The sequence below is a fragment of the Canis lupus genome, chromosome X (genome assembly GCF_048164855.1).
Source record: "Canis lupus baileyi chromosome X, mCanLup2.hap1, whole genome shotgun sequence".
NCBI classification, from domain to species: domain Eukaryota; kingdom Metazoa; phylum Chordata; class Mammalia; order Carnivora; family Canidae; genus Canis; species Canis lupus.
Genome location: NC_132876.1, coordinates 17,349,443 through 17,371,366, shown reverse-complemented (window position 1 = coordinate 17,371,366; position 21,924 = coordinate 17,349,443). Strand labels below are relative to the sequence as shown.

The following is a 21,924-nucleotide window of genomic DNA, read 5'->3' as shown; positions in this document are numbered from 1 at the left end:
ACACCCAAGGGCACAAAACTGTGGAACCTTGATTTTTTTATCTTCTTAGATGATCTACATATTATGTAAAAGCTCTTTCCTTGACCATCAGGGTCAGTTGTCATGGAGGCAAGGCTCGGACATCAGCACATGGGGTTAAGGTCACCCCCTCCTCGAGGCTCCTCAGCAATCTCTGGCTCCAGAGGCCTGGCTGCTTAACTATCCCCAATCAGTAAGAGTTGGTGTTACCCTTTCCTGAGTAGGTCACTTTGCCTTTTCCCTCACGTCCTTGGCCTGAATCTACTCAGAAGGAGGAGAAGGATTGAATAACCTCTACTCCATGGATCCTAAGGAGTAATGGCAGAGGTCAGACATTGCCAGTGTGTTCAGGGCCTGGACACAGTGGCACCCAGAAATTTGTGGGTTCATGCTGAGGGTGATGATGAGTGATCCCAGGACTCCTTAGTGTTGTGTGACCACAACATGGGGATGGACTCTTCGGAACCTGGTACACAAGGGAGACATCAATGCACAGAGAGGTCCACCACAGGCTCACGTGCTCTTGGGGGGCAGGAACACTGTCTCAAAGGAGATGTGGGCTTTACATATCAGCAGACTCTCTGCTGTTAATGTGAACTGGTTTTCTGAGTCAGTCCCCTTGAGAAGAGACTTTGTTGTTCTAGGTGCAGGCGATCAGAAGTAAGCCCATCCATTCTTCCTTGATTCACTCATTGCTGCAGAAATTGTCAGCCAAGGAGCACTCAGCCTTCTGTGTTGGTCTTTTGAACTAGAAAGGCCTCGGGACGCCTGGGTGGCTCAGCAGTTGAGGGTCTGCCTTTGGCTCAGGACATGATCCCAGATCTGGGATCCAGTCCCGCATCGGGCTCCTTGCGGGAAGCCTGCCTATATCTCTGCGCCTCTCTCTCTCTCTCTCTCTCACTCGTCTCTGTCTGTCCGTCTCTCTCTTCCCCCCCCCCCCGCCACATCTCTCATGAATAAATAAATAAAATCTTTTTAAAAACGAACTAACTCTGGGAAACGAACTAGGGGTGGTGGAAGGGGAGGAGGGCGGGGGGTGGGGTTGAATGGGTGACGGGCACTGAGGGGGGCACTTGATGGGATGAGCACTGGGTGTTATTCTGTATGTTGGCAAATTGAACACCTATAAAAAATAAATTTATTATTAAAAAATAAAAATAAAAAATAAAAACGAACTAGAAAATAAATAAATAAATAAATAAATAAATAAATAAATAAATAAATAAATAAAAACGAACTAGAAAGGCCTCATGCTGTACTCGGAGATGTACTCGGGGTTCTTGCCATGCACTTTATAAAAATTAATAAAGGGAAGATTCCCTAAGTTGGAGTAAAGAGGCCAGAAGGCAAAGCGCTTGCTATTCCATCTGTGACCAACTATGAATTCGACAAGAAGAGAGGAAACTCAAAAGTCCATACTGCTTCAACTTCTGCTTTACTATTCCAGCAAGAGGAAGAAAGTTTTTCCTTCTCTCCCCAGCAACAGGCAAGCCAATGAGAGACATTCACCGTCCAGTAGATAGATGAGAGACAGTTGCAATTCAGCCAATGAGGGCCAGTCACAGCCCAGCCAATGAAGGATACTTACAGCCCACCCAGGGATAGATAGTCACATCTCAGCCAATGAGGGACAGTCACAGCATAGCCAATGAGGGATAATGACAGCCAGCCAATGTGGAACCTCTCTACATTCAAATGTAGGTTTAACTCAAATGAACTTCTTGTTTCCAACTGCCCCTCTCCTCTTTATAAGAGCCTTCCTCTCCTTGGTTTTCTGGACTTGCCTATGATTTTACTATAGTGTGATTTTCCTGAAAATATAGAACAGGTTTATTTTTAAGGTTAACGACTCCTTCACTTGGCAAGGCTAACTCTTCGTACTTTTAAGTCTTTACACCTCAATTCAGTAAGGAATCCAGTTTTCCTTTAGTGAAATTTAGACATAGTGCTGCTCCATTCTCAAGAGCACGTGCCATGGACTGAGGGACACCAGGGTTTAACTATGGCTTCAGCGCCAAGCCAGCTGTCCGACCTGGAGCAAGGACATTCTCTCTGGGGACTAAGTATCCTCAGTAGTTAAGAAGAAATCGGTCCCCTGCCTCTTAAGATGGCTGTGAGGTGGAGAGGAGCAGGACGGTAAGAATCCAAAGCCCACGCTGGCCCGTGTGAGGTGCTCTATAAATATTCTGCTCAGGCTTGGCGCTGCCTAGAGGAGACGTCACAACCCAGTACCAGGGAGAGGCTACAAGCACTGAGACAGAGAGAGTTCACGGGGGTCACTCACTGACTGTCAGTGATCTAGTGATAGTGACACTGCCTAGGGTTTAGGTTGGATGGATCCTCTCCCTCAATCATCAGGCAAACCTGGGGCTCTGGCACAGTGTGGGGATATGGAAACTGACTGGGAAGGACACAGGGTTGTAACTACATGAGACAATGTGGAGGACTGTGTCCATGAGGTTTGGCTTATTCTCGGCACTCTCATGATTTTCATTAAAGTCAAAGGAAAACATTACAAGTCACTTCAGGCAGGACATCTAATGGTGGGCCCATGGTAAGTAAGGTGGGAGTCATGCCCTCAGACCGAGCCCTATAAGGACCTGAGAGGATGTCTCATACAAATCAACAAGAATGGAGAATGTATAGGGTGCTGACTGGCTGAGACAGTGGAGGCAATGACTCTGGATCTCCGGGTTGTGAGTTCAGGCCCCTCAGAGTGCAGACATTACTTAAAAAATAAAATTTTAAAAAAGGAGTTGCCCAGGTTTTTAAGTCAGTTAAGTGACTCACTCTTGATTTCAGCATAAGTCATGATACCAGGGTTGTAACATTGAGCATCTCATCAGGCTCTGTGCCAGATGTGGAACCTGCTTAAGAATCTCACTCTCCTCCTTCTGCCACTTCATGCTCTCCCTCTCATAAAAATAAAGGAACTGGCTGGTGTAGAAGACAATTATAAATACAGGCTAAAGGCTTGTGATCAGCTGAGGAGCTAGGATTTACTGTAACCTGATGACTAAATAGTGTTGCCCCACCTCAGAAGGAAAACAAAAAATTCATTCAAACTAAATACTTAGGGCAAAAGCCCAGGTTTTAATAACAGAAACTTATAACATTCAAGTTGCAATGCTTTTGCTTAGCCTCAAGAAAACAATTTTCAGAGTGAACTCATGCCAGGAGGCGTCAACAATATCAAATTGCATCCAGGACAGCCACCTGGTTCTGCTTTCTCATTGATCATTTCCATAATAAGTTTATAAGTTGTGGGTGTGAGTATCTTTCTTGAGAAAGTGGTCCAATTCTAGTTTGTCTAGTACCTCCTGAAGGTGACCGATTAGGTCTTGTCTTTGGACTCTGAAAATAAAGAGAGACATCATTAACCAAAAGATACCTAAAGAACCTATAAAGCAATATTCTCTGTAGAAAATGCAAGGAGGAGTAACATTTGCATGAGAACAAAAAACATATTTGCAAGATAAGGGACAATCCAGCAAATGCAAAGAGTGACAGTTCAGGGTCAATGAATGTCCTCCTCAAACTCAGGTGTGAACAGTAGGTTCCTGGAGCTTAAAGGAACCAGTGAGATTCAGATGATATCACTCTAAACTGGAGACAATATGAACTCTGAGTGAGGACCAGGGTTTGAGAAATTCCAGCAGGGCCCAATACCACCTCTCCCCAAGCAACCCACTGGGCCCCCTGAGAAACACACTAGACAATTCTTCCTACACTCACTTTGCTGCTTGCTTCATGGCATATATCACAAACTTTCTCTGCAGTTCTGGAGGTCCTTGTACTCCTTCAAGCAATTTGAGGATTTTTTCATATTCTGAACATGTTTAGAAAAAAAAAAAGAACCTTCAGTACGTGTAAAGAACAAAGAGGATGTATAACAAAAACTTGATGTCTCAGCAATCATTCAAGAGCTAGAATGTTAGAGCATGTGAGCTTTCCATGCTTACATACAGACATTCAAACACAGCCACCAATGGAGCTCTCAGAAACAATAAGCAATTAAGGAATACAAAGGACTAAAAAAAAAAAAGTTTACTAGCACATTTCTGTTCAAATAATGAGGTAATGAGGAACTATTCTAATTGTGAAAACTCAATTCTGGTAAAGGATGAGCCTCAACAAGTCGGTTGGATCTAGTCTAACTCAAAGAATGAGAAAGACTTGCTCTGGTTTCATGGAGAGAAATTCTTTTTACTTACGTCCTCCAAACTCTCGAATTTCCTTCTTCAACTGCTCTTTGACTTCCATATTGATCACTATTGGTATTGGCAGTTTATCTGGCACATCTCCCGACACAGACATTGCCGTGACCTTGGGGTCAACTGCAGAGAGACAGCTGGTAATGATTATTCTTACCAGTGCATTACTACCAGGTTTGTGAAGCAACCCACCCTTGCTGATGGCACTTAAGTCATGAGACAAAGAATCCAAGTGACCGTGTGGAATGCCATCTCCTGACATATTCATAAGCTCTGGAGGAACAGATTTTGATAAGAGGCCATTGGGGATGGGGGGTGGGGTTTGACCACTTCTCGTCCCCTCCCCATGGGTACTATGAAAGACAGGTGCATCTGGAAACCAGATTGAATGTGGAGCTGCAATCATGAGCATTTCAACAACCCCACACAGACATCATCCACATGCTCCGTGTCTCTAAAGTTTTCATTTCATAGCAGAAGGCGATACCAGATAGATGGATCGGACCTAAAAATTGGACCTCAAGAAAAATAATGCAATAAAGAAGCCTCTTATATTCCTGAACTGTGTGTACATATAGAAACCTACTTGGACACGATAACCAATTAAAAACCCTTCACAGAGCCGTGGCACCCTTCAATTAATGTCCCCTTGATGCCCTCAACAAGTGGAAAAGCTAAATGTGTCCCTTGGTATCAGAATGCCTCAATTGGAACTCCATCACCAAAAATCCCAGCTAGTAAATGACAATCCTCTTCAGTCTTTTCCATCACAGAAATTTAATTTGCTGTACTCCAAGTGTGATGGGTCTACTTCATTCAATCATCTTCCTCTTGCCAAGCATCAAGCCAACACTGGGGATCAGCAGTGAACAAGACAGAAGAAACCCTTCCCTTTTGGAATGTATAACCCTGGTGGTAGGTATAAAATGAGCAAAGGAAAAAATACAGTTTGTGTCAGGAAGTAAGTAAGCAGGGATGTTACAGACAGCAGAAGGGGAAGCATCCATGAGTGTGTTGTCAGCCAGGGCCCTCTGAGGAGGTGACGCCTGGGCAGAGGCAGGAGCAGGAGACAGAGCCAGCCTGTGCATACACAAAGCAGGAGTTCCAGGGGCCCTGAGGGCCATGCAGGCCCCCTAGAGTGGGACAAACCAGGGGTGGGTAGCAATGGACACACAGGGTTAGCAAGCAGGACACAGAGAGGATAGCTGATGGTAGGAGACGATGGCAGGTCTAGGTCCTGTAGTGTGTGTAGACCAGCATTTGGATCTCAGAATCTGTGCATAATAGAGGGTGGAGTTGATGACGCTAATGATGCACGTGTCAAGAACTGATAACTCGGGATCCCTGGGTGGCGCAGCGGTTTGGCGCCTGCCTTTGGCCCAGGGCGCGATCCTGGAGACCCGGGATCGAATCCCACGTCGGGCTTCCGGTGCATGGAGCCTGCTTCTCCCTCTGCCTATGTCTCTGCCTCTCTCTCTCTCTCTCTCTCTCTCTCTGTGACTATCATAAATAAATAAAAATTAAAAAAAAAAGAACTGATAACTCTGTGGACATGGTCACTCTGGGCACACAGCAATAGATGAGCTCCCAGGGTCAAGTGGGAAAGCAGGACGTAAGCTCAGAAACTAGGGGAGCAGGTGAATGAGGCAGGAGGCACCATGGAATGAGGCACAGTGTAATGATGGGACTCAGGAACAATGACAGTACTAAGAGTCTCTGGAGAAAGAAGAGCACAAGGAAGAATGAAAAGGCATATTCAAGAAGAAGGAACGCAGTAGGGTGAGGAGGGAAGCCAGAAATGTTTCTAGGAAGGACAGAGTGAACATCCAGTGTGGCTAAGAAATTGAGGGTAGCATCAGCCAGAGCTGGTAACCTTGATGGGAAATGCTCCCGTGGCATGGAGGGCCCAGAGACAGGGCTTCCGTGAGTGAGGTCAGGAACGGGAGGGTAGGACAGGCATCCTCACCATCTTCCAAGGTCATGGCTGAGCCTCCGGGGTGGGATGTTCCCTCTCCTTCCTCTTTCACTGACAGCAGTGCCATCCTCTGCATTTTCTTAGACGGAGGAGGAGTGATGGGTTTCCCAGGATGTTTCTTTTGGCTTTGGGGCACAACAGCAGACTCCTCTGCTTTATCAGTCATCATTTCCTGAGGAGCATCAAGAAACGTGTTCCATTAATGACTAAAACGCAACACTACCTACACAGTATGGAGGGTCCTTAACAAGTTAAAAATAGAACGACTGCTGGAAAGATTGATAAGTTCCAGCAATTTCCCTACTAGGTACTTACCCAAAGGATACAAACTTACTGATTTGAAGGGGCGCATGTTTATAGCAGCATTTGCTACAAGACCCAAACTATGGTAAGAGCACAGATGTCCATCGACTGATAAGTGTACAAAGAACAGGTGGTGTATATACAATGGAATATTACACAGCCATCAAAAACCATGAAATCTTGCAATTACTTAGATGGAGCTAAGAGCATAGTCCTAATTGAAATAAAACAGAGAAAAGCAAATAGGCTATGATTTCACTCATATTTGGAATTTAAGAAACAAAACTAACTTAGGAGCCTCTCATGTTCTGTCACCCTCTCTGATATTTCCCACTCATTTTCTCTCCTTTCCCCTTTAAGCCCTTTCACTATTTCTTATATTCCCCGTATGAATGAAACCATATAATGTTTGTCCTAACTCTGGGAAATGAACAAGGGGTAGTGGAAGAGGAGGTGGGTGGGGGGACAGAGTGACTGGGTGACGGGCACTGAGGGGGACCTTGATGGGATGAGCACTGGGTGTTATACTATACGTTGGCAAATCGAACTCTGATAAAAATAATATACAAAAAAAAAAAAAGAAACAAAACTGATGAACGTGGGGGGAAAAGGTGGGGCAAACCATCAAAAAGACTCCTAACTACAGAGACCAAACCAAGGTTTAGTAGAGGGGAGATGGGCATGGGGTCGGGTCTAATGTGTGACAGGGCCTAAAGAGGACAGTTGTTGTGATGAGCACCACGTAATGCATGGCAGTGTAGAATCACTGAATTCTACCCCTGAAACTAATAGTAATTTTGTATTTTAATTCACTGGAGTTGGAATAAAAACTTGAAAATTAATGCAAGCATTCCAAAACTGCTTTCTACACATGTATATACATATGCATCTGGGTCATTTATATGAGGTTTAATAGGGGACACTTTTCAATGATGCCCACTCAAATATCTGTTTTCAGGAAACTCAGCCTAATTTCCATCCAGTCCATGTGAAAAATGGGAGAAGCTAACATACAGGTGTTGTCCAAAGGCAAACAATGCATATGATGAATCAGATTGCTTCCAGAATGTGTATGCCTCAGCAAGAATTGAATAGACACGTGATTACAACTTGGTGGAAGTACAAACCATCCTGTGAAAATCCTTTCAGGGGAAATCACTTCATTTCCTTTCTTGATTTAAGTGAACATTACCACTATTGTCTGAATCTTCACAGAATTCCCCTTAGTAGAGGGTAAGAGGAGAACTCTTTAATCCACCCACTTCCAATGGCAGGGAGTTCAAACACATCAGACTAGGAGCCATGTGATGAGCACTTGTCAATGTTGCTGATGGATCAAATGGTTTCGTATTGGTATGAGAGATTACTGGAAATGTCTTCTCACCCTAGGATAACCCCCCACATTTGCCCCAGCATGTTGTCAAATATTTGTGGTCAATACCTCTTCTGAACCATGGACAGTTTCCCTTCAGCAGGAGTGCAAAAGAGGGAAATGATTTTCATGGAACTTTTCCTTCCAGCTAGATTGCCTGCTAAATGTTTTCCTTGTACTGACCCACTTAATCTTCCACAGGGCCCGCTGGTTTGCAACACTGGACACTCCCCAGGGTGAGGTAAGAAACTGGCCCCCTACTCAAAGAGCAGAGAGAGGATGAAGGAAGAGGACCACTAAACCAGATTGGTAGATATCAGGTGTAACAAGCGAGGACATTTACATGCGAGGCTTGTCTTTGGCTGTCAGGAGGAACAGATAATCCACCCCTCCTGCCAGACCCTTCAGGATTATATGACCTCAATTACGTTCAGTCACATAGGTGCACATCCAGCAGCAATCATGCCCCCTCCATGAGCTCCTCAGACACTCCATCCCTCAGGACTGACTATGATAATCATGCCCATTTCCCTCTGCCACAATGTGCCCTGGGGTTCCTTGGGCATACAGGTAGATCCTCTGGTGGCTCTCTGGCTACACCAACTGTTGGATTGCTTCCTTTGCTGGGCCTAAGAGTAGCCCCACCCCCACCCCCGTAGAAAGTTCTTCGCAACTGGTGCCCAATCTGTAACGGGACACCACAGGAGCTACACAGAAGTCCAAGGTTGGAAAAACAGGTACAAACAGTGTTTGTATGGGAAGGCCGTCCCCTTATGCAAGAATCCCAGTTGTGGCCTGCTCCCTACATTGTCCTGTGGCGGCAGCATCAGGAAACTGACCTCATAATGCCTCCCACACATGCTGGGCAAGGAAGGCAGCAGTCAGGCCAGACGAGATGGACTGGGAGCAGGACCCGCCAGAGCAGGACCCCACCTGCTCCCCTCTAACAACAGTGTGGGCTTCCAACTGGGTATGGTGCATCTCGGCAGAAGAGGGGGATCCCAGGGGGCATGGAACCCTTTCCTCTCCCTCACAGCTGTGAGGAAACACACTCTTCCTGCAGAGATCCCCTTGCAAATCCCAGAAGATCCCATCTCTCCCGGGACCCATGGGGCTTAGTGTCCTGAGCGCAGCAGAGCACAGTGATCCACTGTGAGAGTCAGGCTGTGCCTGTCTCCTGAGACTTCCATAGCCTTATGAGGCTAAGTGTCTCTCAGGGGACCCCAGTCCAGGGTATGGGGTAAGAAACAGGCTCTATTGCTTCGTCATTCAAATACATTATAGCTGGGACAGTACTGTAGTCCACCAGAACAAGGTGGATTTACTGTAGGCTATTTAATCTGCTGTTTTATTTTTTATTTTTTTTTAAAGATTTTATTTATTTATTCATAGAGACACAGCTAGAGAGAGAGACAGAGACACAGGCAGAGGGAGAAGCAGGCTCCATGCAGGGAGCCCGATGTGGGACTCGATCCCGGAGTCTCCAGGATCACACCCTGGGCTGCAGGCGGCGCTAAACCGCTGCGCCACTGGGGCTGCCCTAATCTGCTGTTTTAATTTCCCATTCTTCCCTTCTACCATCCCGCTGCCCACAGCTCAATGGGACATGGAACTTTCACACCATGTCAAGTTTCTCTGCCCAGTCTTTCATATCATGACCCTTAAAACATGACCCAGATCCCTGTCTATTTGACAAGGGTATGTCTACACAGAAATCTTCTCCCATCCCCTAATGGTGGCGGCCTGTTTTGCTCATTAGGAGAAAGCTTCCATTAGGCCAGATATGTTGTCTACACAAAGGATGGCATATTGAGAACCCTCACTGGGATGGGGGGGCCCACGTATCCCTTACCACCCCCACATCAGGTGAGAACTCGGGCAGATGGTGCCAGATTCCTCTGGAGGTTGCCTGAGGCCCTGTTCAGAAGGCACAGGGCAGGCTGCTGTTGCATTAACATAGTCCCTGTGTTGTTTAGGACCATTCTGCCTGGTGTTGCACTGTGACCTTCCTGCCCACTCATGCGAGCTGCCAGATCTATGGGAGGGGCAGGCGCTAGGGCTCTGGTAGGGCATCAGCTTCCTCCTGGCCAGGAGTCTCAGTGCCTTAGGAGCCAGAGTGTGCAAGACAGCAAAGACAGCCTGGCAGACAAACCCAGATATCTCCCCACATACCCTGACCTCACGAGGACTTATTCTTGATCATCCACCCTCAGCATCCCAGTGTCCAGGCTCTAGGGAACATCCCTGCATTTCAGACCACCTGTCAGCGCTTACATTCTGGGCCCCTTGGTCTAGCAGTCATCGCCACGCATCCCAGAGCCACATGAACCACACCTGGAAGTGTGCCTTGGCCTTTGGCTGGGTGGGGTGGTCTTCAGGCGTCTGACAGACTTCCACACCTCCCCACACAGAGAGCAATGGCCAAGCCTGGAATTCCCCAATGGAGCCTCCTTCTCCAGATCCATTTCTCTAGTCTCATGGCTGGTTGACCCCTGGAGATTACTGTGCAGCTTCTGGGTGAATTCAGACACTCATCCGTTACAAGGGGGGGCGGCAAGAAGGGACGAGGGAAAGCAGCAGACCACTCGACATGGGTCCTGGGAGGTTTAAGAAACAAAGAACGTATATATGAGGCTAGTCTTGGGCAGCCGCATGAGTAGATCTTCGCGGAGCTGGCCAGAAAAAAAAAAGTTTGTATAGACAACTATACGGAGTTCATTTCAGGCACCTTCCATATGGGCCCAGCAACACTCACTCTGAAGCTGTGAACTTGCCACAGTTCCTAGGGTGGAGCAGAACTTACATTCAATGAGGTGGGGCGTGTGAGGGGGTTCTGGTGATTTGGGGCAGCTTGGAGTCAATGGGAGATCAAGTTTCTCAGGAACTCCTCCAACAAAGACAAAATTCTGGCAAAAATTAAAAACGAACTAAGGAAGGGGAGCTCTAGGGGGGTCAGGAGCGATCATCCAGCGCAAAGATTCCCATGGTGGGTGGCTGGCTTACAGACAGGAGCCCTCTCCTGGCTCAGCAGCCATCAGCCTGCAGGATCATCCTTCATCAAAATCCTTTTACTGGGCAGAAGACCATCTTATGAAAGCGAGATGAGGAAGGGGCAGGACTTGTTAAGAGTGGCTAGAAGAAGGACTAACAGGCCCGGAAATGCACACTGAGGCTCCAAGTGCTTGTTCACCACATTCACAAGGGACCTACAAAACAGGAGTGACTAATGGAAAAGCATCCCAGTGGGCTTGCTGCTACTTCCCTCAGCCCACAATCGACTCGTTTGTTGTTTTGCCAATGTCTTGTGACGTTGCTGAGTGTGAATCCATTTGTCTGAGAACTATCATGCCCTTCAAACTACCTTAGAAATATTTTAACTGAGAAATTTCAATTGCATTCACTTTATATGCAAATTTTTAATTGCATTTAATTTGGAGATGTTGAGGATCTGGGATGGGACTAAAGTGACCATGTGAGGGGTGAGCAGCATGGGATTCTGACCAGGCCTCACAGTTGAGTCCAGTCGAGCACAGAAGCTGCCCATCCTTTAGTTTCTCGGGGTGCCAGCCTGGCATCCTCCGTGGTAGCGCCTGCAGAAAGAAGGGCAGAAAGAGCTCTTTCCCCTCTCACAGCTGCTCCGCACTCTCCTGTGTAGTCACAAGTGGAGTCTGGGAGAGGCGGGGCAAGACGGCGGAAGAGTAGGATTCCCCAAGTCACCAGTCCCCACCGACTAACTTACCTACATAACTTTCGAATCATCCTCAAAACCTACGAATTCGGCCTGAGATTTAAAGAGAGAACAGCTGGAATGCTACAGAGAGAAGAGTTCGCCCTTCTATCAAGGTAGGAAGACGGAAAAAATTAAAGGAATAAAAAAGCATCCAAGGGGGAGGGGCCCCACGAGGAGCCGGGCTAAGGCTGGGCGGCAAGAGCCTCCGGGGCAGGAAAGCCCAGTCCCGGAGAAGCAGGAGCTTTACCAATCTTCCCGGATGGAAAGGCGCTCGCAGGGAACTCGGGCAGGATCCCAGGAGGAGCAGTGGAGCCCTCAGGCTCCCAGGGGCACTAGCAGAGGAACTGGGCCCCAGGGGAGAGCACCCACACCGCCAGCCGAGTACCGGAAAGGGCTGGAGCGCACGCCCGGCGGGGCCCCTGGAGGAGCCCAAGCGGCAGCTCGGGCAGCGGCTCTGCGCGGAGGGGGCCGTGCAGCCACGAGAGCTGCTCAGGCGGAGGCTCTGTGCCAAGGGGGCTGCGGGACCCCAGGAGCAGCTCAGGCGGCGGCTCCGCGCAGTGGGGGCTGTGCGGCCCTGGGAGCGCGATTCCAGCGGCAAAGGCCCTGGAGCCCAGGGCACGGGGGGACACAGCCCAGGATCGGGCGCTTCCCCCGGGACAGATGGAGGCCGGGAGGACACAGGGCAGTAAGGACGCTCCTGCCCCTGGGTGGCCCTGAGCTGTGCAGATTGGCGCCCCCTGTCCCCGGAGCATCCAGGCCCCTGTGGACTGGGAGACTGTGGTAGTTACTGCTGGAGCTGACTCCAGGGCTGGAGAGCTGGCCGTCGCCACTTTTGTTGCTCCTCCTGGTATCACCTTGTGCCTGAGACTGAGCAGGGCCGCCAAGGAGTAGGGGCCTCACAGGATAAACAGCTCCCACTGAACCCTACACCTGGCAGGAGGCTGGGCAGCTCCCCCACGTGCACACACCTGAGAATCAGCACAGCAGGCCCCTCCCCCAAAACACCAGCTGGAAGGACAGGAGAAGAGCAAGTTCTTGACCGAGCAGCGCTGGAAAGTTCCAGGGGAAGTCGAGGGATTTACAGCATATAGAATCAGAGGATACCCCCCTCGTTTTTTGTTTTTTGTTTGTTCTCCCCCCTTTTTTCTCTATTTTTCTCCTTTTTCCAGTACAACGTGGTTTTGGCCACTCTGTTCTGAGCAAAATGACTAGAAGGAAAAACTCACCACAAAAGAAAGAATCAGAAACAGTCCTCTCTCCCACAGAGTTACAAAATTTGGGTTACAATTCAATGTCAGAAAGCCAATTCAGAAACACAATTATAAATCTCCTTTCGGCTCTAGAAAAAAGCATAAAGGATTCAAGAGACTTAACGACTGCAGAATTTAGATCTAATCAGGCTGAAATTAAAAATCAATTAAATGAGATGCAATCCAAACTGGAGGTCCTAACGATGAGGGTTAACGAGGTAGAAGAACAAGTGAGTGCCATAGAAGACAAGTTGATGGCAAGGAAAGAAGCTGAGGAAAAAAGAGACAAACAATCAAAAGATCGTGAGGATAGGTTAAGGGAAATAAAGGACAGCCTCAGAAGGAAAAATCTACGTTGAATTGCGGTTCCCGAGAGGGACACAGGACCAGAAAGTGTATTTGAACAAATCATAGCTGAGAACTTCCCTAACTTTGGAAGGGAAACAGGCATTCAGATCCAGGAAATAGAGAGATCCCCCCTAAAATTAATAAAAACCACTCAACACCTCGACATTTAATAGTGAAACTTGCAAATTCCAAAGGTAAAGAGAAGATCCTTAAAGCAGCAAGAGACAAGAGATCCCTAACCTTTATGGGGAGAAGTATTAGGTTAACAGCATTGCTCTCCACAGAGAACTGGAAGGCCAGAGAGGGCTGGCAGGATATAGTCAGGGAGAAGAACCTGCAGCCAAGAATACTTTATCCAGCAAGGCTCTCATTCAGAATAGAAAGAGAGAGAAAGAGCTTCCAAGATAGGCAGAAACTGAAAGAATATGTGACCACCAAACCAGCTCTGCAAGAAATATTAAGGGGGACTCTTTAAGAGAAAGAGGAAGTCCAAGGAAACAACCCACAAAAACAGGGACTGAATAGGTATCATGATGACACTAAATTCATATCTTTCAATAGTAACTCTGAACATGAATGGGCTTAATGACCCCATCAAAAAGCGCAGGGTTTCAGACTGGATAAAAAGGCAATACCCATCTATTTGCTGTCTACAAGAGACTCATTTTATTTTATTTTATTTTAAATTTTTTTAAAATTTATTTATGATAGTCACACAGAGAGAGAGAGAGAGAGAGAGAGAGGCAGAGACACAGGCAGAGGGAGAAGCAGGCTCCACGCACCAGGAGCCCGATGTGGGATTTGATCCCTGGTCTCCAGGATCGCGCCCTGGGCCAAAAGCAGGCGCCAAACCGCTGCGCCCCCCAGGGATCCCCAAGAGACTCATTTTAGACGTAAGGACACCTACAGCCTGAAAATAAAAGGTTGGAGAACCATTTACCATTCAAATGGTCCTCAAAAGAAAGCAGGGGTAGCCATCCTTATATCAGATAAATTAATGTTTATCCCAAAGACTGTAGTAAGAGATGAAGAGGGGGCAGCCCGGGGGACTCAGCGGTTTGGTGCCGCCATCAGTCCAGGGCATCATCCTGAAAACTTGGGATCGAGTCCCACATCGAGCTCCCTGTGTGGAGCCTGCTTCTCCCTCTGCCTGTGTCTCTGCCTCTCTCTCTCTCTCTCTCTGTCTCTCTTGAGTAAATAAAATCTTTTTTAAAAAGTTTCTAAAAAAGAGAGATAAAGATGGACACTATATCATTCTTAAAGGATCTATCCAATAAGAGGACCTAACAATCATCAATATTTCTGCCCCGAATGTGAGAGCTGCCAAGTATATCAATCAGTTAATAACCAAAGTTAAGACATACTTAGATAATAATACACTTATACTTGGAGACTTGAACGCAGCGCTTTCTACAATCCATGGATCTTCTAAGCACAACATCTCCAAAGAAACAAGAGCTTTAAATGATACGCTGTATCAAGTGGATTTCACAGATATTTACAACTTTACATCCAAAGGCAACTGAATACACATTCTTCTCAAGTGCACATGGAACTTTCTCCAGAATAGACAAGTGGAGTCTGGGCACCCTAGAAGGGCCTTGGTATACTGACATTCTGCACACTAAGATCCACATGTAATAAAAACATTGCCTTTTTATGAAGAGACTCCAGGCTTTGATCATACTAAATGTGAAAAGTGGTGGTTGCTGCCAGGTGGTACAATTTCTGCTGATTTCCAAATGGATCGTGTGTTTTCTATTTCACTTGCCTGGGAACACTATTTTACATAGGTTGCTTTCAATCACAGAAACAGAAAACTATCCTGTTCTAGCTAAAATGATAGAAGATGCTGACAGCTAAGTGGAGATTTGCATCAAATGAGGCTGAATCCTGTAACAATAATAGAACTAAGGGCCTGGTCCATTCCCTGGGTTCTCTTCTGCTTCTTTTGAAACTACTCCATCCCAATTCCAGCTCCTCCTCATGATCGCAACTTGGCTGCTAGGGATCCTCACTTGCATGCTACTCCAGTCCTGTGTAGCAGAAGAATGCGATCACATCTCTCCCTTGGGCTTCCTGAAGAAGTCCTAAGGTGTACTGTGATGGAATCCTTTCATTCCCATATCCACCTGCAACAATTATTTTGCTCTACAGGGCATCAATCAGAACGTGACAACTTACTTAGCTCAGGCCTCATATACCAAATGCACATATTGAAAGATACCACGCCCAATAGGTTTGATCATGTCCTTATATACAGAATCCTGTTTTCAACAATCAGAACATAAATTCTTAGGGATGCCTGGATGGCTTGGTGGCTGAGCGTCTGCCTTTGGCTCAGGGCATGATCCCAGAGTTCCACGATCGAGTCCCGCATCAGGCTTCCTTCATGGGCCTGCTTCTCCCTCTGCCTCTCTCTCTCTCTCTCTCTCTCTCTCTTTCTCTCTCTCTCATGAATAAATAAATAAAATCTTTTTTAAAAAAAGAACATAAATCCTTCTCAAGCATGCAAGCATTAGCAAAGGTGACAACAAAACCAAATCCTAAATTTCAAGCAGAATATGTTCTCTAAACAAAATGAAATCAAATTAGTACTTCTAAGCAATACAAAAAAGGCCCTCCAAAACTTGATAACATGATTCTCAATCAATACTTGCTATTTGTTTTTTGTTTGTCTGTCTAGGAAAGCCTCACATGACAGAATCTGTGGGACACAGGTAAGGAGAAACAGAGAGGAAAATGTATAGCTTTATATGCTTCTGTAAGAAAATAAAAATGGCTGCAAATACTGAGGTCTGTCCATGGTGGGAGATACAAAACGACTACAAAAAATCCCAGGACAGTAGAGCGAGAGCTACACTGTGTTCTGAACATGGTGTGTCCCCACAAACATGTGTTGAAATCCAAAGCCCCAAATAAGCTGGTATTAGGAGGCATCAGGGACCATTGACAGGTCCTGATTTCAGGACAGGGTCATGACCCCAAATGAGTTTAGTGCCTCAGAAAGAAGGCTCCAGAGAGACCCCGAACCCTCTGAGCACTGAGGGCAGAGAGAGGGCACCAGGCTCTGAACCAGGCAGCAGGCCTTGCCTAGAACGCCCTGGTGCCAGTACCCTGGTGGTCCTGGGCTTCCCGGCCTCCAGAGGTGGGGCCAAGACGTGTCTGTCCTCGTCACCTTCCCAGTTCGTGGCATGTTACTATGGCAGACGGAACACACTAAGACCGCTCCTCAAAGCAAAGCGTAAGTTAATGACAGGGAAAAGGAAAATGATCATAAAGACCTTCAACAAAAGTAAAAGTTGGTCGCTGACAGGACTATCAGCCCACGCCATCCTCGGCATGTTTATCAAGGACAATTTAGCCACAGATAAACTACACTAGCAACAAAGCAGGAGACTGAGCCCTGCATTCCTGAAGACAGTTCTGTGAAGGACAGCAGGAACACCCAGAATGATGTTATAGGAAATTTGGAATCTGAGATGAAACAGACGCTTTTCTGGAATAATGAAACATAACAAATCTCACCAAGAAAAAACAGAAAACCTGAACTCTAGTGTATGTCATACAACTTTTAGCACCAACTGAAGATCCTTCCTATACTGAAGGCTTTCCTGAGGTGTTCTTCACACATTCAGGGGGCAAATAATACCAGTCTAACTCAAACTCTTTCAGAAAAGAGAAGAAAGGGTGTGAGTTCTCTTCTCATTTTATGAGGACAGTATAAACCTGTTGCCAGGGCAGTCCAGGTGGCTCGGCGGTTTAGCGCCGCCTTCAGCCCAGGGCGAGATCCTGGAGACCCGGGATCGAGTCCCATGTCAGGCTCCCTGCATGGAGCCTGCTTCTCCCTCTGCCTGTGTCTATGCCTCTCTCTCTCCCTGTGTGTGTCTTTCACGAATAAATAAATAAAATATTTTTTAAAAATAAAATAAAAAATAAACCTGTTGCCAAGCATCTAAGAAAAACATTGGAAGATAGGAAAACGAAAGTTCCAGATCTCTCTCCTGAATCTAGACACACAACTCCTAAACAAATGGTTAGCAAATGAAATTAAATAGGACATAAAAAACCAAGCGTTGGTGGTTGCTGGGTCTATTGCTGATAGGCAAGACTGGTTTCCCCCTGGAACATCCATCAGTATAATGTGCTACATTAACAGCAAAAACCAGGAAAAGTCACAGGTTGAAAAACCAGGTTGAAGGTAGTACCTACTCATGGTAAACAATATCAGCAACTTCAGATAAAAGGAACCTTCTTTTTTTTGTTTTGTTTTCTTTAACTTAAGAAAGGTTATCCGCCAAAAAATAGACAACCAACCAAATATATTGCTGTATTTAATGATGACATAACCATCCATTTTTTTTCTTGACTTTAAAAAAAGACAAGGGTGTCCACTGTGTATTCAAGAACATACTGCAGGAAATAAAAAACCAAAAACAAAAACCAAAAATAAATAACTAAAAATTAATATTTAGAAAAAAACATACTGCAGGAACTAAAAAATGACAGTAAACATGGTAATTATAATTTTGGAAAAGTAGAAGTGATATTGTCATTGTTCACAGTTGACATGATTTCTGACACAGAATATCCAAAAGGATGTAAAGTATTGAGAATTAACGAGTGTATAATTGTCAAGTTACTGGACATTAGAGAAGAATCCAATCACCTGTATTTCTGTGTCATAACAAATAAATTAGAAAAAGATAGTTAAAATACCATAAGAACAGTGCCAAGAATATCAAGGGCACTTGCTGGCTCAGTTGGTGGATGGTGGGACTGTTGATCTTGTGGTTGTGAGTTCGAGCCCCAAGTTGGATGCACAGATTACTTAAAAATAAAAAAAAAAATTAAAAATAAGAGAACATCAAAACCCATCAAGTAAACCTAACAATAGGTATGGCTGAAGCATTGAACATAAAACTTACAGAAATCAAAGGATTCAGTATTTGGAGAGAAATACATATCTTGTGGATTGGAAGACTCATACTAATTCACTGTTGTCAACTGCCAGAATAATTACTGCATCACTTAAAATGTAAATAATTTTACTATTTTCATTTTTTAAAAGATTGTATTTATTCATGACAGACACACAGAGGCAGAGACATAGGGACAGGGAGAGGGAGTCTCCCTGTGGGGAGCCCAGTGTGGGACTCGATCCCAGGACATTGGGATCACGACCTGAGCCAAAGGCAGACGCTCAACCACTGAGCCACTCAGGCATCCCCAGATGAGAATAATTTATTTTATTTAAAATTAAAAAGAAATCCACTCTGTTATAATTGGTGGAAATTCAGGCGCTGATAATAAATAGTATATGGAATTCAAAGGGTTTGGAATAGCTGAGACCATCTTTTGGCAAAAGTACCGAGTTGGAAGACAAATACGGGCAGACAGCTGACTTACTGGAAAGGAGGAGCAATGAGAAATCTGTGGTATTGGAGCAAGAGTGGATGGATTCACCAGTGTGACAGGACAGAGAGTCTAGAAATAAATCCGGAAACAGAAATTCCTAGATTACTGACAATGGGGCTGGTAAAACTTTGTGCTCCATTCACTAAGTCCACCTGCTCCTTACTGGGAACTGCGTCTAACCTCCATCCTGTCCACATCACATAGATCTCTGATGAACAGATGATCTAGAAGGAAACTTAGGATATTACTTTTGTGTCCTTAAAGCAGGCAAAGCTTTTGAAAAGAACAAAAGCACTGACTTTGAGTAATAAATTGATTAGACTAATTAAACTGAGAATTTCTGTTCATCAAGAGACACTATTAAGAGAGTTACATAGGGGAGTGCCTGGGTGCCTGAATTGGTTAAGGGCCTGTCTTCCATTCAGGTCATGATCTAAGGGTCCTGACGTGATCAGCATTGGGCTCCCTGCTCATTGGGGAGTCTGTTCCCATCTGTCCCTCTCCCCCACTCATGCTCCCTCTCTCTCTCTCTCTCCATCTCTCTCTGTCTCTCTCTCTGTCTCTCTCTCTCTCTCTCTCTCTCTCACACACACACACACACACACACACACACACACACGTGCCTATGCAGCGATATCTCTCACAAATAAATAAAATCCTAAAATAAAAAGAGAGAGTGACAGCGAGTGATATGAGGTACTTGAGTGGCTCAGTTTCTTAAAAATCTGACTTTTGATTTCAGATCAGGTCATGATCTCAGAGCAGTGAGGTCAAGCCCCAAGTTGCAGTCACGCTGGGTGTGTAACCTACATGAGATTCTCTTTCTCACTCCGCCTCTGCTGCTCCCAGCCTCCATCCTCCAGCTACAGTGCCCAGAGTCCCCCTCGTTTAAAAAAAGAAATAGGAAAGAGCAATAAAGTTAAAACAGATCAGCTGATGACATGCAAAATTTTATATTAAATATGTGTAAATATCAATATATGTTGAGCTAGAGATGATTTTAATAATACAAATATCTCAATAAAATGTAGGTAAAAGTCCTGGAACAGCTTTTCAAAAGAGACATAGGTCAATAGGCAGTAAACGTATCAACCAGAACAAAATGCACATTTAACATGAGAGGTCCCTGCACACCCACCAGCGTGGCCGAGATTAAAGACTACCTTTATAGCATATGTTCGCGATTATATAATGCAACAAAGTCACATACATGGTCAGCCCTAGATTCTCACTTGATACCCAAAGTCATTGAAAGGCTTAGATAGAGCCCTGCAAGACCGAGATACAAAAATCAAGGAAAAGTATTCAACCACAGGCTGAGACAGAGCATCCACGTAACAACAACCTGCCTCCAAAAAAAAAAAAAAAAAAAAGTGCATTATAGCGCCTTACCAACACCTCACCCCAAAGACTGGGACAGACCACATCAGGGAGAATCCAGCCCCTAAGGTAGAGCCCCCTAAATGCTCCCCAGCCAGGGCTGAGATACAGTAGCCAAGGAAGAGTAGCGCCCCCGCCCCCCACCTAAGGGAGATGAAGCGCCGAAGGAAACCTCCTCACCAAGGGATGAGAGACAGCACTGAAGGCACATCCACTCTTCTGGGGAGAGATGGACCTTCCCAGGAAGAGTCTCAGCTCCCCAGACCTCAGAGGGAGCACCAAGAAAGAGCCCAAAGCCTCAGTGCTGACAAAGCACCCAAGGTGAAGTTCTCTCCCTGCCAGGACTCAGACGGAGCCCCCCAGGGATATTTCCCTCCAGTCTTAAAGCATCCAAGGACCAGCACCCCCACAGGAGGTGACCAAGCACCCTGGAAAGTCACACGGGACTCTGAGACCTCACCTGGGATCAGCTGAACACCAGAAAAGCCCAGCGTCATCATGGCTGACACAAGCACCCAAGGAAAAGAGCGCCCTGGTTCTGAGCTAAGCACCAAGGAGAGTGTCTCACAGGCTGAGGTAGACGCCCTCAGGGAGAGGAACCCAAGGGCTGGGGTAACGCACCCCAGGAAACATTCCCCTCACAGAGCTTGAATGGATCCCCCGGAAACACTCCCCACCACTCACCCTCCCGGCCTCCCTTGCGGCAGCCACCCCTGCGGCAGCCACCCCTGCGGCAGCCACCCCGCCCCCGCCCTGCTCCTCGCCACCAAAACCCAAATCCCCGAAACCCTGAACCAAACGCCGCCTCTGTATAGGATTAAGATAATCACCCAAAGTCGCGTCCCCACACGGGTCCTGAGAGAGTTCCACAAAGAAAGTCCCTCGCAGAACTCGGAGACAAAACCAAGGAACAGCCTCCTCTCCAACATGGCGGAGATAACCTGCCCAGAACATGCCTCCCCCTGAGTTCAGATCACAACCAAGCAAATGCCTCCACAGGCTGAAGTAGATCCCCCGGGAACACACCACAGCCAAGGAAAAGGCACATCCAGGGCACAGAGAGCCCCCAGGGAAAAAGAATCCACACTCCCAGTGGGAAAATCCTCACCTTGTTCCAGGAGCCCGTCGAGCACCTCACACAACGGCAGTAACGCCTCTCAGGTGGAACTTTCTAGAAAGCGCCCTCTGGGAGTTCCTGGAAATACGCCCCCTGGGGGGTCTGGGAGTGCTGTGCACAGATTGCTGCCATGGGAGAAGACGCTGATGTATTACTACTGCCCCAAGGAAAGGAGAGAAAATGAGTGGGAAATATCAGAGAGGGAGACAGAACATGAGAGACTCCTAACTCTGGGAAACGAACTAGGGGTGGTGGAAAGGGAGGTGGGCGGGGGGTGGGGGTGACTGGGTGACGGGCACTGAGGGGGGGGCACTTGACGGGATGAGCACTGGGTGTTATTCTGTATGTTGGCAAACTGAACCCCAATAAAAAAATAAATTTATGCTACTGCCCCAAGGAGTGTAAGGGAAGCTGCAGGCCATGGGGAACGGCTCACCACACTGCCTCACAACAGCCCGGTTCCCCGAGAAGCTGTGTCACAGCCTGGTTGGTACTGGAGGAGCCTCCTGCCTCCCCAGGAGCCTGCCGTGCCAGCTGCCCTGACCCTGGAAGCCAGTCTTCCCAGTCGCGTCTCAGGCGCCCCCTGCAGGAAGAACTCGGTCACACAAGCCATAGGAAAAAACATTTACCGGAACCAGAACATTTTTTACATAACAGCCAAAGGGTTGAATTTCCACTTGACTGGATATACCAAAAATTGACCCACTGTTTTAACGAAAAAAAAAAAAAAGAGGAAGATTATTTGTTCATCATAATTACTAGGAAAAATTAAAGGTTTTGGTGAAAAAATTGTCTACAA

The 21,924-nt window shown here is 46.5% G+C and overlaps 1 protein-coding gene across 6 annotated transcripts; it reads right to left on the bottom strand.

The window, feature by feature from the left end:
- Nucleotides 1-3,073: 3,073 nt before the first annotated feature.
- LOC140627534 (cancer/testis antigen family 45 member A8-like) lies at nucleotides 3,074-21,695 on the bottom strand. Of its 6 annotated transcripts, none has more exons than XM_072815912.1 (6): nucleotides 21,562-21,695; nucleotides 21,117-21,282; nucleotides 6,199-6,379; nucleotides 4,233-4,355; nucleotides 3,754-3,847; nucleotides 3,074-3,372 (listed from the first exon to the last, which is right to left on the bottom strand). In XM_072815912.1, the coding sequence occupies exons 3-6, from the start codon at nucleotides 6,374-6,376 to the stop codon at nucleotides 3,273-3,275; spliced, it is 495 nt and encodes a 164-aa protein (XP_072672013.1). In that variant the 5' UTR covers nucleotides 6,377-6,379; nucleotides 21,117-21,282; nucleotides 21,562-21,695; the 3' UTR covers nucleotides 3,074-3,272. The 6 variants fall into 6 exon arrangements, with proteins under 6 accessions (XP_072672013.1, XP_072672016.1, XP_072672014.1 ...); XM_072815915.1 differs by having other exon boundaries at nucleotides 21,117-21,250; nucleotides 21,562-21,694; XM_072815913.1 differs by having other exon boundaries at nucleotides 21,117-21,279; nucleotides 21,562-21,686.
- Nucleotides 21,696-21,924: the final 229 nt, after the last annotated feature.

Bases quoted from the DNA above. Each gene is read 5' to 3' on its own strand.
- LOC140627534 (XM_072815911.1), bottom strand. From the start codon at position 20,937: ATGTTGGAGAGGAGGCTGTTCCTTGGTTTTGTCTCCGAGTTCTGCGAG. The intron at 4,356-6,198 runs GTGAGGATGCCT...GTCTCTCTGCAG, and splicing joins AGCCATGACCTTGGAAGATG to TTGACCCCAAGGTCACGGCA. The intron at 3,373-3,753 runs GTGAGTGTAGGA...CTTTATTTTCAG, and splicing joins GCCATGAAGCAAGCAGCAAA to AGTCCAAAGACAAGACCTAA.